The following is a 17794-nucleotide window of genomic DNA, read 5'->3' as shown; positions in this document are numbered from 1 at the left end:
ATAATTTTTAATTTCCACTGTTTAATTTTGATATTGTTAAAGTCATTAATAATTAAAACCTGACTGAATAATTTTTTTAGAGTTATTTTCATACACAAGATTTTTTGTCCTGTCCGTCACGTGAAAACAAAAAGTAAGTTAATCGTTACACAAAATTTCACCAAGTTCCAACTTTTACTCCAAAAATAATTGTTGGAATTAATGCCTTTTCAATTAAGAGGTCTTATTGGTCCCGTCCGTCATTTCTGTTTCCTGCTCGTATTTCAAAATTTAAAAATGTAGCTCTAATTGCAAACTGTTTGACTGGTAATAAGTTCCTATAAAGAAAAACTTCTACTGATACTGTTCATAAACACTAAAAATAAATTCCAAAAATTTGTGCAGTGTCCCGTCCGTCATAGAATGGCTGTTTTAAGATACTGAGTTCAAAAAAAATTTGTCAAATCTGATAAAGAACTACGTTTCGGTTAAGAAATAGGCAATAAATATAAATTACAAAAGTGCAAACCGTCTAACAACACATTAAAAACAAAAAATATTAAAAAAAAGGAGAACATTTTTCCTTCATAACCCGGATTCTAAAATTTATAAAAAGTTTGGGACTGGTCAGAGCAATTCTGTAATGTCGTGTACACAGGATTGCATTGTCACGCAAATTACGTAAGTATGCAAAATTTCAATTCATTCGGACAACAGAAACATTTCACTGAAAATCCTAAAATTTCTGCTGAAAAAATGAGAAAGTAATACGTTTCTGGAAATTTAAGAGTTTTTTTTGTTTTTTTTGCAAAACTAAAATTGTCAAAAAATTAAGTACCTAATCCTTTTAATGTAATTTTTAGTAATTGGGACTAATATATTATTAGAAAATTAATTATAAAAATATGCTTATGCCCCATTGGCAATTAATTACCAAGTATACGAACGACATTAAATTAATTATCGTCTGATGAGACCCTTGCGAAAAGTAGATTTTTAATAATTTGAGAGTTTGCACACTTAGTTTTAATTAATGATGAACAAAGTTGATTATAAAAGGTGCGGTGGTGTATCTAGGGGCCTTGCATAGCTGTTATTTTTCCAAACCAATAATTTAAATAACAAAAAACGGAAAACAGGTGTTCAATGCAATAGATAATACCTACGCAAGAGTGTATGAACTTTTTGTTGTAAAATGTCAGTTTCTCTAGCAGCTTATTAGAAAATCTATCGATGTGGGATTACAGTGACGTAATCCAAATTAGAGGAATTAAGTGATGTCAATTTGCGAAATTAGCACACTTCTGTTCTTCCTCCACCTGTGTGAGTGGCAAGAGTGGATTGGACAGCCTTGCGAAAGCAGGAGAAGGTTGAGCAGTCGATCGCCCTCAGAAAATTCTTTAAATCTTTGATTACACGAGCGCTGATCTTATATGGTAACGGTGTGAAGAGGTGGGTGGTGCTCCCAATCGCAGCAACTGCGCTTCATTCAAATGATATCTGTGATATCCCCATGAATATTCAATTGGGTTCAGGTCCAAGGCCTCCAGAGGCCAACAATTCCAAAGATTCGTCTGGTGACGTCCCGACTGTTGTTACGTCACAAGAAAGTTCATTCTTGTTACAACCGCTTGCGTGCCCGTTTTAATCAAACTTGGTGCAATTGATTGAAGCCATTGCATGAATTAGTCACCCCTCCACAAACAACACCGTAATTGATTTTGCGATAACAGCAATTGTGAGCGCGGTCACTTATTTTATAACGGGCGACTTTCATTGATTACAATTTTTTGCTTTCTATAAAATGGTTTTGCACTACAGGAGGCTGTTTACACACAGCTGATTACCGAATCGATGGGTGGACTTGAAAGTTTTCCAACAAAATAGAGTAGTGCATTCAGCTTCCTGTAATTTGATCCTTACGGTTTTACAGCGCATTAGGCAAAGGCGTAAAGGCAACAACTGCGGTAATGCTAAACCGAAGTGTTTTAAATCGAGGCTTTAATGTACTACTTGACTATATTCGAGAATTCACTTCGCAATAATCTAAAGATCATACCAGTTGGTCTATGAAGCTAAAATTAAGTTTGCAACATTGGGTAACGTAGCCGCAAAAATTCATACTTCTCACAATAACACCTATGTTTAGAAGGTATTTAAAAATTTCATTTATGTCACGAATTTACAAAAAAAAACCATAGCTGTACAACCAAATTTATTCGACAGTTTGTCAATTAAATTATGTAGTTTAGTTCCGAAAAAAACTTTTAATTTGTTCTCTGCAAATCTTTCAAACTGCTGTAGCGTTTAGTTTACAAGAAATAAATAACTTAATTTAAAAAAAATGTATTCAAATTCTATGGTTTGAAATAACACACCTATTGCACCACCACACTAAAAATAAAAATATGCTTTTCTTAAATATTTAAATAAATCAAGTAAGTTAGTAGTATAATTCAAATGAAATATAAAAAATAAAAAAAAAATTGAGAATTTATCGTTTTTCAACGAGAGTTCTTACTTTTAAAAACCTGTAAATCCCACTAGACGTGAAAAATTCCACCTCTCAGTATTAATTTTTGATGATTTCAATATGTTTAAAAACTTCGTTTATTGGAGACTGAAAGAAAAAATGGGAAATAAAACAAAAATAAAGTAATACAATCATCAGAAACTTTCTATACAAATTGTTGAAACTAAACAAAATAAACACGTATATCTAATGCCAATCACAATTTAATTCAACTGATTCTTGAATTCGCAGAGTATTTTAATAACTCATATAATAAGCGGGATTCTCTTATTCTCTATGCATCTATTTTTTTTTACTTTTTCAGTCACTTATAATCAAAATTAATTACTTCATTAAATAATATTAAGTCGCTAGCTCCAAAAAATTATTTATTACATAAAAATTCAAATTCAAAACGAAGTACAGTCGAACAAAGTGAAAATGACGCCTCAGTAAACAAGTCCATGCTGTGGACGTAGATAGCAAACCAGATGTAGTTTCAAGATAAATTCCTTTAGAAGCCAGTTTATAGAAGGCGAAATTAAAATTTAATCCAGAATTAAACAAATTCGAACCAAGTTGCCATTTGTTTTACATTGACAAACGTCAAGTTAAATGAAAATGTATTTTTTATTAAAAAATTTAATAACCATAAAAAGTCACAATTTTTTATGTTTATCTTTAATCATCAATGTTTGAAAATTATAATTACCACAAAATAGTTTGACAAATATAACGTAAACTGATTTTATTTCGATGTCAAACCAAAAAAAAAACGCTTGAGTTGTTACTACAAAAGCGTAAATAAGTCGGAACTTTTTAATAACAATTAGGTCTAAATAATAAATTGCATTTTAGAAATTTCAGAAAATAAAAATAGATATAGATACACTTTACGTTTGTCAATGCAAAATAAATGGCAACTTAATTATGATTAATTCTAAAATAAACTTTAATTTCGCTTTTTTAATTAAACCTTCTTCTCGCAAATAAACAATGGTTCAAATCTTTAAATCTATTTCGTACAAAAAATATATTAATCAATTATATTTTGAAAAAAAAAATTTTTTTTTATTTTCGTTAAAAATTGATTTGTTAATGTTTCATTACAAAAACTCAACATATTCATATAATTAACTTGACGTTTATCAATGCAAAATAATTCGAATTAGTATAATTCTGAACCTAATTTTTATTTCGCTTTCTGTAAACCGGCTCGTAAAGAAATTTATCTAGAAACTACTTCAAGTTTATAATCCTATAATAGAAGGCGGCAGCCACAGCAGGGGCTGGTTAATTGAGGCGTCATTTTCACTTTTTTCGACTGTACATGATTTTGAAAACAGCGATTTTTTTTTCGTATTTTATTTAATATTTGAATATTTTTTATATTAATAATACATATTAATAAAATATTATCTCTCTTGACTACACATTTATTAATTATTACTATTACGAAGAATTATTAAAAAATTCTAAAAAAAACGTACAAAAAGGTAAAATAGGAACAGCCAATGTTTTATTAAATGTTTAATCAAGAAGGCTGTGACTCCGAAATAATATTAGCAACATTGAAAAACAGAGTAGGCTCCCATTACACGCTAACTTTAAAAAAATTGATAAAATGAAAATTATTATTATTTTTTTAAAGACCTGTCAAGACTGTCGTGTTGACAAAAACAAAAAGCAATGTCACTTGATAGTTCAAGAAATTAGGTTGGCAGCACTTAGCAATGCCCTTTGCCTTTGATGGTCAATATTGCCAACAAAATTCACCCATCATCTTGCACAAACTGCTAAAACACAAAATACGACCGGAAGTGCGTTCGTCCGTTGCAGTTCCCGTTTCCGGCCTACTCCAAACAAACCTAATTGTCCCCGAACACATTCTATTGTGTTCAAAAAAAAAACACGCACGTTTGAAACAATCATCTTCCCGAGTAATGAATGAAATCAAATCACGTCTCACGTCTAATTATAAAAATATTCAATGAGTAGTTCTAGATGCAATTTGAGCTTTGAGCGCGGTCACGCATGCGAACATCGGCAACATGGCGACAACTCACTTGCCCGACTATACCTGTGGATCAAAACAATGGAAGCAAACGTGTTACCGCCGCCCACCGCGACCTGCGAGCCCCACAGCCCCCGGGGCGCGCCTCGGCCCCATTTTGGGGCACACGGGCGGGAAGGACTAACCTTTAAGGCAGACGACTCGGCAACCATCTTGCGTCAGCCGTCGCAGCAGAACGTTGAGCACCGAGTCGGCCTGGTGTTGTTGAACTCCGGAGAGATCGTTGTAGAGCACGAAGAGGTTCTCCTTGTAGGTGCTGCAGATCTTCTGCTTCAGCTCCCTGCACTTGACGGTGGCGGCGAGGTCGATCTTGCCCGCCGCCAAGCGGCGCAGCATAATCGAGGGGATGGAGAAGTTGACGGCGTCCCGAATGTGGCACTCCCCGTACTCGATGGAGCTGCGGCAGTCCAGGATGACGATCTTCTTCGACTCGTTCCGCAGCAGGGAGAGCAGGCCCTCGTTGGAGACGATGTCGTAGTCGCACTCGGGGGTGGTCGGCATCTCGGCACTAGGCGGGCACTGGGGGAACCATCCGCGGCACGGTCAGAAACGGCCGAAAACTGGAACTGTAAGGGGGCGCACGGTGGCAGACGTGCAGCCTGGCCACGGCTAGAACTCGGAATGGTGATGAGTGCAGTGTTGCCGTTTCGCTGGGCGATTGTGCGAGGGCGTGCGAGTGAAAATCGACACTAAACGAGCCAGGGGATTGGCTGCCGATCATGTGGGATCCCCCCCATAGGCCAATCGGCCGGCGATTACGTCATTTCATTGATGAAGACACCCGACGATGTTTGTTTTCAATCAAGTTACGATAAATGGGGACTTTCCATCTCGGTTGCGAGAGGGGCTTGCCGTTCTAATGTGACGTATGTCCACTTTCGATACCGCCGAAGCAGTGGCGGATTAGTGGCGAAGTATCAACAACACAATCGAAAGTTGCCAAGATGATAGTACTATATGGAAATGATGATAAAAGGGCCCCAAAAACACCTTTACTTGTAGCTTTTTTTCTACAAAATGGTAACTTCGACCTTGGTTCACCCTAGCACCCTTGATTTTGGAAAATTCTTTGTCGAAGTAGCCACTTAACTTAAGCAATTACTTCAAAATCAAAAAATATGTACTGCTTATACTGCAACTGTCAATTACCACCTTAAATAAATTTTGACCATACTTCCGTGTTTTTTTGACATTGTCCAGTTCCTTTTGCTAAACGGCAACATCGCAAATGAGTTTTTCGGTTAAAATCACCAAGTTTGGTTGAAAATGAGCAAAAATTTACTTTTTTTAAGCAAAAACTCAATAATTGCGCAAAATTTCTTAAAAAGTAAACCAATAAATCACAAAATAATGACATTATTTACACCAAAAATCAAGTTTTTCTTCCTGTTTTTATTAGATCAGAACAAAAAATTATAAATTTGGTCGAGAATGACCAAAGATTTACCTTTTCTAAGTCTTTACTCAATAGAAACGTGATTATTGCGCAAAATTTCTGAAAAAGTAAGTCAATAAATTACAGAATTGTGTCGAAAATGACATTATTTTTGCAAATTCTGAAAATTTAAACACGTTTTTAGACCAAAAATTAAGTTTTTTTTCTATTTTTATTAAATTAGAACCAAAAAATTACTAGATTTGTTCGAAAATGACCAAAAATTTAAATTTTCTAAGTGTTTATTCAGCAAAAACTCAATAATTGCGCAAAATTTTTTAAAAAGTAAGCCAATAAATCACAGAATTATATCAAAAATGACAATATTTTTGCAAATTCTGAAGATTTAAACAGGTTTTAAGAGCAAAATTCATGTTTTTTCCCCTATTTTTATTAAACTAAGAGGAAAAAATTACCACATTTGGTCAAAAATGATCAAAAATCTACCTTTTCTAAGCATTTATTCAGCAAACTCAATTATTGCGCAAAATTTCTTAAAAAGTAAGGCAATAAATCCCAGAATTACATTATTTTTGCAAGTTCTGAGGATTTTAACATGTTTTAAGACCAAAAATCAAGTTTTTCTTCTTGTTTCTATTAAACTAGAACAAAAAATCACCAAATTTGGTCGAAAATGACCAAAAATTTACCTTTTCTAAGTGTTTATTTAGCAAAAACTAAGAATTGCAAAAAAAATTCTTATGAAATAAGCCAATAAATCACATTATTTTTTGCCTTATTCTTGACAATTTTTACGAAATAATGTTTCTCTATCATTCGAGTTTAAATTTTTGCGGTTATTCTTCGGTTTATTTAGGTGATAAATTCAAAATCGTATTTAAAAGCTTGAAACAACTAAAAATGACTCCTTTTTTACCGAATTTTGTCATTTTTCAGCCAATTTTTGACGAAATTTCTCTCAAAAACAATCAAAATCTAGTGTAAAGTAACATCAGTTTCGCTTTATTTCTGTAATTTTGAGGCGTGTTTTGTCAAAACACCATTAATTTAGACTTATTTTGAGGATTTTAGATGTTTTTTGATCAAAATAAATGAGCACCTGATTCAAAAATACACGGTCATTTTCATTTTGGGTGACTGTACAATTAAACTTCAATTATCTCTCAGTTAGTTGCTACGATAGTGCGTATGTTTTAACTGAGGTTTAAATGAATCTCACAAAAACAAATAGAAATAAAGCTTAAAGCAGAATGAAAAAATCACCTCCCTAATCCCTTAAAAAAAATAAAAAATAAAAATAAATAAAAATAAAACATAAACCTTCTAAGTACAATAAGAAAATGAAAATAGCTCACCCTTCTAACTCGGATTTTTAATCTAAACTGCCAAGGGTCATGTTTGACCACTCTTTCTCATTTACCAAAGGACTTAATACCCCAGCAGATAAGTGTCTTTTAGTTAAAAAAATATATTTATTACGATAAAAATGATTGAGTTGAGAGAAAGTCGCTCTCGTACGCCACTGTTTTCCGCCGCTTTCAAATATAAGCGCGTGGGCGTCTGACGGCTCAACAAAAACGCGATATTTTGCGATTAGCAATGACGTCATTGCAGGCCCGTCATTGCAAATTGATTATTCGCATGATAATACTTTGGCCTTTTACTTGAAACTATGCCGACACCTAAACAATCAATATTATGATGACCTTAACACCCCCGCACAATTTGATGGTCGAGTTTTTATTTGAACAGGGCGCAGAGCAGAAAAAAAACAGGAAGTTGATTGACGACGATCGTTATTTTGTTGACTTTGCATTTCCCTCCCTCACTGGTGCAATCTCGAAATTGGTAATACGCGCTATCAGTCGTGACGTCACCTCCCCACTCTTATTACGGTAGGTCAGTTGCTCAAAGCTAAACAACCAGTCTTTTACATGTGGTGTAATACGTTTTTCGGTTTTTTGGTTGTGTTTGTGCGTTAATAACGTGTCAAATAGCTGCAGCGGGTGTAATTTGTGCCACTAGAGACTTTAATTTAATTTAGAAGTGACTTTTTGTGAAAATACGAACTTTATAAAAGAATACAGGGAACCACGTTGTCGGTGAGAAAGTGAGTAAGCTTTAATTATACTTTGAGAAACTATTATATTTATGCATTTTAGTGGCAGAAAAGCACATTGTTAAGTTTCACTTTATTGCGAAATTTTTTGGGGACGGTAATCGCTTTTTAGTTCGGGGAGAAAATGCTTTTACCAGCGGTCACGTCACCAAATTTAGGTTTGATGGCACAGTACAACCGATGAGAATTTCTGCAGAAGTTCTACCGAGCATGAAAAAGCTAAATTATACTGTGGAGGTTTGTATTTATTTAACTGTTAGACATTTCTTCTACAAAGTGTGTTTTAGATTTCATATGACCTAGAAGAAGGGGTTAAGACGGCACATTGTACCTGCCCAAGGGGCAACGTGGCTTGCCATCATATGGCTGCAGCATTATATTATGCTCATTATAATGTAAGTGCTACTGACATTGAGTGTCAGTGGAGTGCCCCATCAAAAACAACACCACAAACAGAAGTCATTAAGTTAGCTGATGTTTACAAGCCGAAATTATCAAACTATACGGCACTGTCTAGGTCCTCTACTGAGGACGAAATTATTCAGTTCCGTGCCGAAATAGGCGTCACGAATGTGGTGGGCTTCACTTGGCTCCTAAGACCAGAAGCAAGTGAAGAAGCCAGAAAAATTATTGCAGATATCGAAGAAATTCTACAAAGCTTAGAATACGTGCAGGCCATAGACAAACAAAAGTTTCTTTTGGAGAAGTGCAGAATAGATGAGGCACGCATTAAACTGGTTGAGGCGTGCACTCGGGGCCAACATGTTAACGAAAATTGGCATGTAGCAAGGAAACATCGTTTAACGGCCAGCAGGTTTGGCATGGTACTATCTGCTTGCAGTAGACGAAGATTCCCACCCTCTTTATTTAAAAATTTGGCGGAAGGCTATTCGCTTGACAGGGTTGCTGCTGTGCAGTGGGGTAAGACCCACGAGAAGACAGCGCTCAGAGAATTTGAAGAAGCGACGAATCTTAAAGTCCAAGAGACGGGATTTTGGTAGGTCGAAAATAATTAACACGTATAACTTAGATGAATAATGTAATATTACTTTTTTTTGTAGGTTGGAAGAATCAGGCTTTTTGGGAGCAAGTCCTGATGGATTAGTGGAAGAAGATGGGATTCTCGAAATTAAATGCCCATATAAATATAGGGACACTGACAGTTTGTCTGAAGCCCTGAAGGATAAAAAATATTTTTATTGGAGGGATGAAAATGAGGACATTAATCTTAACAGCAATCACAATTATTACCACCAAGTACAGGGGCAAATGCACATCACTGGTCGAAGTATCTGCTACTTTGTCGTGTGGACACCAAAGTGCACAGAGATATTTCAAATTGAAAAAGATCCGGGGTGGTCAGAAAATATCAATATTTTAAAAGAATTTTATCTTGACCAATATATTTCCTTTATTTCACAATAATAAACTGTATATAAATAGATGGTTTTTATTTTACATTATTTTAATCATCACAATCCTGAAACAATTCTGCTACCTCTTTAATTAATGGAAATTGGAGGTTTGTTAAAGCGGCAGTCGCTTTAAAAACAATATCTCCATAGTGGCACAAAGACTCTGGCAAAAAATTTAAAATATGATAACATTTTAATCGGCGTATTGCCCTTTCGACGTGTATTCTTGCACGTGCAATATTTTCGGTACACTTAACTTGCTCTGGTGTAAATTGGACATTTGATAAAAAAGGTGGAATATTCAAAGTGACCCCTGGTGGCAGAATATTTTGGATCAAAAATCCCTTATCGGCTAAAATCATATCTCCAGTTTTTAACATGTCGATTATTCCACAATTTAAAACAACTTTTTGATCAGAAGTTGATCCCACGTATAAATCACTTACAAATGTGATGACACCATTGGGTGCAACTCCAATTAGCCCTTTGAAAGTATTATGATGTTTGTAAGTACTATATGTTAATTTCTGTGTTGACATAGACTTACGTGATACCACAGTGAAAATTTCGGTACAATCTAGAACTGCTCTACAATTAGTAAAATTGCTAAAACATGTTGGCAAGCAAGATTTATTTTTTTCGCGCGAAGGCATTGTCGTCATAAACTGTTTATATAAAATTTCATATATTACATGGACAAATGTTAAAATAATATTAGAAACTGTGCTTTGGGCAACCCCAAAGCGTTGCGCCAAATCAAGTTGAGGGAAATTGAGTCGTAATTTTACTAGGGTTAAAAAGAGTTGGTCAATTCTAGTTAACTTTTGGACTGTCCATTTGTGGTAATATTTTATGTCCAACTTTTCGATTAAGTGAAACAATGCTTCGAAAATCTGGCTATTGGGAAGACCGGTATATAAAACAATGAGTTTGTCATTTCCTTGAACATTTTCATAGCAAAATCGTACTGTCAGATATTGTATTTTTGCTTTAAGTTCAGCATTTTCCTTTTTGAGAAAATACATTTCTGCTTCAAGAGCCGCATGTGACACCAAGGGTGCTTGCACACCCATAGATTCTAACGGAGCATCTTGAATTATATCTGCTGGTGCTGCAACTACGGCTGTAGACGTCGATGGCACTTCCTCTAAATTCATTGTCGATGGTACTGTTTCTTCCGGTATATCAACACTATTCAAATGATCAAATTGTAAATCAATTTAAAACTAGGATTCACTTTTTACCTTAATGATTCAGCGGAACTAGAACAAGAAGGGAGTCCTTGTTTTTTCATCTTTTTTTTTTCTGGAGATTCCACTTGAAAATAGGCTCTTTTTGCGATATTGTGCAAAAATAATTCAGGACCATTTTCCTTTCTTCCATCCCGAAAATGGCAGCTGCAAACGTAGGCTCCTGGTCCGGGTTCTACATCTCTTCTACATTTAACAATGAAACAAGCAATTAAAAATTAATATCAAAACATCTATTAAAAATTACCTCAACAATTTTTTCCATAGTGCTCGTTCTTTTCCCGACTTAGGAAAACTAAAAAAATGGCATTTATCGCGAGTACTATAGTGTTTGCAATCTGGAGCCCAACACATTCCCATAGTTGTGATGTAAAAACCTACTACACATGAACTATCAAAGTATCGCAACAAAATATTATTCACAAATCATACCTAATGATGTACCACAAAAATGAGATAATGTCTTGGAAAAACAGAATTTTAAAAATTCAAGAACACGAAGATATGGAGAACGATCGGAAAAAACACGATAACAAAAGACACTCACGAAAGAAGCACAGAACTCACAACCCGTACTACTTTCAACCATGTATGTGCCTGAACCCTCTACCCTCGTATACCTGCTATTCATCCCTCGTGATGGGGGAGGGGGACAGAAAACAACCCGTTTATTGGGGTTGCGCCGGTTGCACCCCATGAATTCGTCATTCAGAAGAAATCCAATGTCATTAGTGTGGCAAACCATTTTTCCCTCAGTTTTAAAAGGCCACATAATAATTTACATCAATATGATGTCCAAATTAAGAAAAACTGAATTTTGAAGTTTGAAAAAAGTTAGGTTAGAAAAGGATTTATGTGTTCAACTTACAGAAATATTAGCTCAGTTGCTAAAATCTTTAAGAAACGACATTGCATTTTTCATAGCTATCATTTCTCTGTAAAAGTAATGTTCCTACACTTCTAGCATTAAAGAAATACGAAAAACTTTTAAATGCCCATAAGAAAAGCATTGAAAATGGCGATTGTTTAGCTTTAAGGTGCTGACCTACCTCAAATGTCTACGTCACACTGATAGCGCGTATTGATTCGATATTAAACTTAATTAAATATCGGCGAAGATGAAATTTTCATCAATTCGCAAAGCGGAACACGGGCAATCATCAATCATGGACACTGTCTATTCGCATTTATATTTAATTACGCCAATTTCATTTTCTTATTAATTATTATCAAGAAAAAGGAACAATTAAATCTGGACTACTCAGCAGGAACGACTTCAATTTGTAGAAAAATAGTTATATCACTTTCTAAACCAATTGTAAATGACAGTGGCTGCGCTAGTGTTACCCTTCTAATACTTTCAATAATTAAAAACTAGTGTCTTCGCAATAATTAAAAAATTAAAGCAAAAAATGATGTGCTGGTAGGCAACCAGTTATACAGTTCAAGTTTGAAGGAAACATCAATAAGCTGATAAAGCGCACCAAATAGGAAGTAAACTAGCCAAAGACAGTCTGTAGCGTAATATTTTCCTGGACTTACGTTATTAATAGAAATCTTCCGTAAAGTTGACAAAAAGACTGTAAAATGTCTAGTTTGTAATGTTTTTTAAAATTTGAAAAAAATACCTTTCCATTTATTAAATAACTATTGTTTCTCTGAATAAAAGTGTTTAAAAAATAAAAGACAGCTTGCTTTTCAAGTATTATTCTAGTTTTGACTAAAACTCCGATAGGAGACCAAACACCTCATTTAGTTCCGGGACAGTTAGGTAGACATAAGGCACTACTTCGACTCTTTTCGTACAATTCCCCGTAAAATTTTTGCAAATCTCGGTAAAGTTCGGCTCTGGATGACGAATCCGGGCTTTCGCAACACCGACATCTGGAAAAAACATTAACACCAAAAAATAATAAAGACAATATGTACTCGTATTCGTTGTCATAACACGACCACTCAATCGACCTCGGAATGGAACTAAGCGTTTTGGCGAGTTTGGCGTGCAATTTAGCCGCCAAACTCGGTTTCTGTTCGAAACACAAGCACATTTTTTGCCTCTCATCATCAGATGTTTCAACTTCTTCACTTGTGGCCCAAGCTTTTGCGCGACAACAACGACATTGCACATTTTTGCTGTGCTTTGAACACAATCGATTGGCATCAAATAAGTTGGTTCGTGCTTGAGGCGGAGAGTCCGCTTTTTCCTGCTCTTCCGTGTCAAAATAACCCTTGTATTGGGAACAGACTGGACACTTTTTTGACACACAAGGGCAGTCTTTTGACTGTTTGCTGACCAGTTCTGGTTTTTCGATTCTTGCAGCACTGATGCGTTTGCACCTTTCCACACTTTTCGATTCCCTACAACTAATAATAGGTCATTAACATTAACATCAACATCAACATCAACATTAACATTAACATTAACATTAACATTAACATTAACATTAACATTAACATTAACATTAACATTAACATTAACATTAACATTAACATTAACATTAACATTAACATTAACATTAACATTAACAATAACAATAACAATAACATTAACAATAACATTAACATCAACATTAACATTAACATTAACATTAACATTAACATTAACATTAACATTAACATTAACATTAACATTAACATTAACATTAACATTAACATTAACATTAGCATTAACATTAACATTAACATTAACATTAACATTAACATTAACATTAACATTAACATTAGCATTAACATTAACATTAACATTAACATTAACATTAACATTAACATTAACATTAACATTAACATTAACATTAACATTAACATTAACATTAACATTAACATTAACATTAACATTAACATTAACATTAACATTAACATTAACATTAACATTAACATTAACATTAACATTAACATTAACATTAACATTAACATTAACATTAACGTTAACATTAACATTAACATTAACATTAACATTAACATTAACATTAACATTAACATTAACATTAACATTAACATTAACATTAACATTAACATTAACATTAACATTAACATTAACAAACTGAGATAAACTGCCGAATAAAATTTTCTTGGGAAACATGAGAAAAAAATTATTTATAATTTAAAATTTGCGCTTCGTCCTATATTTTTCAAGACGCTGCAAATACGGTTAAAGATACAAGAAAAATGTTAGGAAAAAATTTGTAGAGAATTAAATTTCCTTTAAAAATGTCCGGGAGACCATATTTCTGTTGTCAACAGTTTAGACCCTAAAACTCAAGCGACGGATTTGTTTTATTTTACCGGTGATCGAGTAAGAAAAAGTTAATTTGTATCTAAACTGTAGAAGATAGAAATATGGTGTCGCACACTTTTTTATAGGAAATTTAGTTCTCTACAAGTTTGTTCTTTACACTTTTTTTGTATCTTCAACCGTTTTCCCACCGTTATGATAAATATGCGTCGGTGCGCAAAGAATTATCGCTTAGAATTATCAATTTGCGTTCCACCTTATATTTTTGCGAACGCTGCAAATACGGTTGAAGATACAAAAAAGTGTGAGGAACAAAGTTGTAGAGAATTAAATTTTCTACAAAAAAGTCTGCGACTCCATATTTTTTTCTTCAACGGTTTAGGTGTAAATCAACTTTCCATTACTTAACCAGCGGAAAAATGAAGCAAATCAGTGGCTTGAGCACCTTTGAACCACTCTAGTGCCTAAATGGTTAAAGATAGAAATAAGGTCTGGGGGACTTTTTGTAGGAAATTTAATACTCTACAATTTTTTCTTTTATATTTTTTGCATCTGTAACCGTATTTGCAGCGTTTTGAAAAATTGGAGCCGAGTGTAAATTGTAAAAAGTTTATTTTTTTTAAATGTAGTTTATGTTTAAAATTTTGCATTATGTTTTTGCCTTACTATTCAGAATTCAATGCTTTATCTGCCCGTATTGTTTTGTTTATACAAATACAACCATTTTTTCTGAAAACTTAGACGCTGGAAACTGCGCTCTCTGGTGACATTAATGGAACTATCGAGAACAGGAACGTCTCATATCCTAACCTTTAGATATCCGTAGACAAAACCTAAAGTTCAAATGGCTTAAAAAAAGTGTCATAAACTTTAGCCAAAAATTATGTAACATTTTTAATAAAAAATAAAATAGCCATAAAATGATTTTTTTTTCATTTCATTATTAAATGACCCGAATTTTTTTGCCAAGGTCCTCAGAAAGTTACGATATTTTTTTCATGCGATTTGAATTTAATTTAAAAAAACATAATAAAATAAAAAAAAATAAAAAAATTAAAAAAAAATAGAACGAGTTTTTGACCCTTTAACCTTAACGAGCAAAAAATTACTGTAGTGTGAACTAACGTGCATTTATCTTCCGTTTCGTAATTCGGCTTCCGCAGGATTAAATCGTCCTCAGCCTTGCGGTAGCAGAACGGAGGCCGGCCTTTAGCGCATTTAAACGGCCGTTTCTTCCTGTAAAAATGTGTCAAAACCGTTCATAAACCCAACTGCCACACCTGCTGTACGAAACGGAATGGCAGACCCTCCTGCACACATTTTTCTTGGTCCTCCTCTGAGTCGAAGTTATGACTTTCGGGTTCACTACAACCGTACTCGGGGTCGGTTTCGTGCAAACACACAAAGTTTCCTCGATCGTAGTTTTGGTGCTAACTTCAACTTTCGGCGCTATTGTTCCCTGCGGAGCGAATTTCACATCAGCCAGCGAAAAACCGGGCGTTTTTTACCGGAAATGTTTTCGTGGGCTCCATTAGCAAATCCAAATCCACGCCGGCAATCGATCCGTTAACTGTCGACGGGAATAACAGCTCGTCTAACGTGGTCTGAAACGAGGCCAGGACGTTACCGAGCTCGCAGCTCTGCCACTGGACCAGTTCGATGTAGAGCCAGTGGTCGTCTGAAAGCTTTCATGTAGCGACAAAGCACAGTTTCGGCCACAAACTCACGTAGTTCCTTCTGGAGCTCGTGCAGCTGGTGTTTGGCGAGAAATGTCTTGTAGAAGACGAACGTTTCGTTGCACTGGACGGGGAAGATGGGCTTGTACCTGGCAGTTTGGACGCAGGAGTCTAGCATGTAGATTTGGAGAGACACTTTGCCGTTGGAACACAACCAAACACCTGGACATGTCACCTAGACGGAGTTTAGGAAGTGGGTCAGAGTGGGTGCTTACGGCTTGCACGTCGAGCTCCACTTGGACTTGAAAAGCTTTCCTGGACATTCTTCCCAATGGGGGCAAATAAAATATCACATTGTTTGAACCTAAAATAAAAACTGACTTTGGAAAATAAAAGTGACACGTAAATGTCGATCACTTGGAAATTTTGCGGTTGTGGACGCGGACACGTTGCTGGGAGACCATCGACCCATATCAACAAAATTGGTGGATGCGCCGGGAAAATTTTTAACACTAGTGTTTAATGCACTAATTTATTAATTGTAAAAATTTGTTTAATTGTTTTTGCGAGTTCTGAGAATGTTAACACGCTTTTAGACCAAAAATCAACTTTTTTTTTTGTTTTTTAAAAACGAAAAAATCACCAAATGTGGACGAAAATGACCAAAAATTTATCTTTTCTAAACGTTTATTCAGCAAAACTCAATTATTGCGCAAAATTTCTTAAAAAGTAAGCCAATAAATCTCAGTATTTTGCAAGTTCTGATGATTTCAAAGATCAAAAATTTGGTTTTTCTTCTTATTTTTATTAAACTATTTTTAATGTTTCACACTTTTTTCTTTATGTTATTCAGTGTTGGTAACTTAGTTTGAAAATCGCGGCAAACACTCGAAATTTGCAGATTTCCTTGTGTGTCGTTGCTTTGGGCGTGCAGATGGCGCCTCGAGTATTTGCCCAGCCTCCCGCGACATTCGTGCATCGCAGTAGGCAGGACAAATCATTTCATAATTTTTTAATCAAGTGAGCGAGTTATTCAGAGAAGTTCAAGGCTTGGCATATATGGGAAATTTATTAGGTTGGAAATAGTCGACATGCAATTACGATTATTACAAGTGAAAGGTTTCCATTTCCAGTATTAAAATTTAGCACTGGTGTCGAATTGTTGGAATTAGATTTTTGATCACACACAGGTGATACGGTAATGGAAAGTCGATTAAGCTTAATTGCGAGGACTAATTGGAGTCAGGTCTTGGTAAAATTCGAACTGAATTAGAGAAAATTGAGGTGTTTAATCAATCACGTGCAATGACACCTTCATTAACTTGGAATGATTTCAATTATCAGCGAGTTAGGGTGTCTGGTGTAGAGTGTGTTTTCTGATTAAATTTCGAGGGCTAAATATTACTCTAATGAAATACAGAATGACAACTTATTATAATTCGTCAATCATAAGATCAGTTTATCAGTTTTTTAAGTTTTTAATAACTCGTGCTTTGTAAAAATAAGAGCTTTGGTTGGTGATTTTAAAAGTTTACGTGGCCACAAGCTGAAGATCTTGCACGTAAATCACTCTTTTTTACCTCAATCAAAGCATAGAAAAAATTTACTAGAAAATCAATAACTCTATTTAATAAAAAATGTTTGTCTAATTTTAAGATTTTGTTATACAGAGTGGTTCATATTCACATTTTTGTTACTAAAATAATTTCTGACTAAATACAAGATTTCAAATAACGATTTAAAGACATAATTTTAAAGTTTGTGACAAGAATGTTTAAACTTTTTTAGTTTTTCTTCCATTTGAGGCTTAAATTGAACTATGTAATGTATTATGTAATTAGTAATTGCAGCTATTTCTTCATTTAGTTTTTGTTTGTTGTCTTTTAACGCTTCAAATTCGAGAATTTCTCTTTCAGTTCTTTACTACAAATCTAAAAGTTTTGTTTTGTAGTTGTCCTAACTCTGTTTTATTTGGTATTTTAAAAGTTTTCAGTAACATTGTGTTTTTGAATCGTTTTTTTTTCTTAATTTTTTTTGTCTTGAGAATTTTTAAGCTAAAATTTCTGGAGATTTTTACCCTAAATTATTAAACTTTACATGACAAAAATATCTAGGTGATCTATTTTTAGATTTTCACCGAT

At 34.4% G+C, this 17794-nt stretch overlaps 4 protein-coding genes across 8 annotated transcripts in view; 1 reads left to right on the top strand and 3 right to left on the bottom strand.

Annotated features, from left to right (window-relative positions):
- The window catches only part of Mkp3 (Mitogen-activated protein kinase phosphatase 3), a 29325-nt gene extending 23630 nt beyond the window's left edge, over positions 1–5695 (bottom strand). The window contains exon 1 of one of the 2 annotated variants that reach the window (XM_008200006.3): positions 4691–5695. In XM_008200006.3, the coding sequence (XP_008198228.1) occupies positions 4691–5066 (376 nt within the window). In that variant the 5' untranslated portion in view covers positions 5067–5695. The remainder of the gene's footprint in view (positions 1–4690) is intronic. The other variant, XM_008200007.3, reaches the window with a different exon arrangement.
- Positions 5696–7808: 2113 nt separating this feature from the next.
- LOC135265359 (uncharacterized) lies at positions 7809–9522 on the top strand. The gene is made up of 4 exons (XM_064354796.1): positions 7809–8071; positions 8124–8317; positions 8368–9077; positions 9142–9522. Coding segments are annotated over exons 1-4 (1269 nt in total). The 5' UTR covers positions 7809–8070; the 3' UTR covers positions 9506–9522.
- LOC103314959 (hypothetical protein) lies at positions 9467–11833 on the bottom strand. Of its 3 annotated transcripts, XM_015984925.2 has the most exons (5): positions 11178–11833; positions 10993–11125; positions 10740–10931; positions 10043–10686; positions 9467–9979 (listed from the first exon to the last, which is right to left on the bottom strand). In XM_015984925.2, the coding sequence occupies exons 1-5, from the start codon at positions 11515–11517 to the stop codon at positions 9546–9548; spliced, it is 1743 nt and encodes a 580-aa protein (XP_015840411.1). In that variant the 5' UTR covers positions 11518–11833; the 3' UTR covers positions 9467–9545. The 3 variants fall into 3 exon arrangements, 1 of the variants encoding a protein (XP_015840411.1); XR_010332988.1 differs by having other exon boundaries at positions 9467–10686; positions 10993–11122; XR_010332987.1 differs by having other exon boundaries at positions 9467–10686; positions 10993–11555; positions 11614–11833.
- A 603-nt stretch (positions 11834–12436) lies between these two features.
- Positions 12437–16160, bottom strand: LOC103314296 (uncharacterized protein). Of its 2 annotated transcripts, none has more exons than XM_064354794.1 (8): positions 16071–16160; positions 15929–16017; positions 15705–15888; positions 15486–15655; positions 15258–15436; positions 15103–15213; positions 12675–13109; positions 12437–12629 (listed from the first exon to the last, which is right to left on the bottom strand). In XM_064354794.1, exons 1-8 carry the CDS (start codon positions 16123–16125, stop codon positions 12494–12496), a joined length of 1359 nt encoding a protein of 452 aa, XP_064210864.1. In that variant the 5' UTR covers positions 16126–16160; the 3' UTR covers positions 12437–12493. The 2 variants fall into 2 exon arrangements, with proteins under 2 accessions (XP_064210864.1, XP_064210865.1); XM_064354795.1 differs by having other exon boundaries at positions 15705–15875; positions 16071–16132.
- Positions 16161–17794: the final 1634 nt, after the last annotated feature.

This window comes from Tribolium castaneum, chromosome 2, assembly GCF_031307605.1.
Source record: "Tribolium castaneum strain GA2 chromosome 2, icTriCast1.1, whole genome shotgun sequence".
Classification (NCBI taxonomy): Eukaryota; Metazoa; Arthropoda; class Insecta; order Coleoptera; family Tenebrionidae; genus Tribolium; species Tribolium castaneum.
Note: the sequence above shows the minus strand (reverse complement) of the source record. Positions and strands in the feature narration are given on the sequence as shown.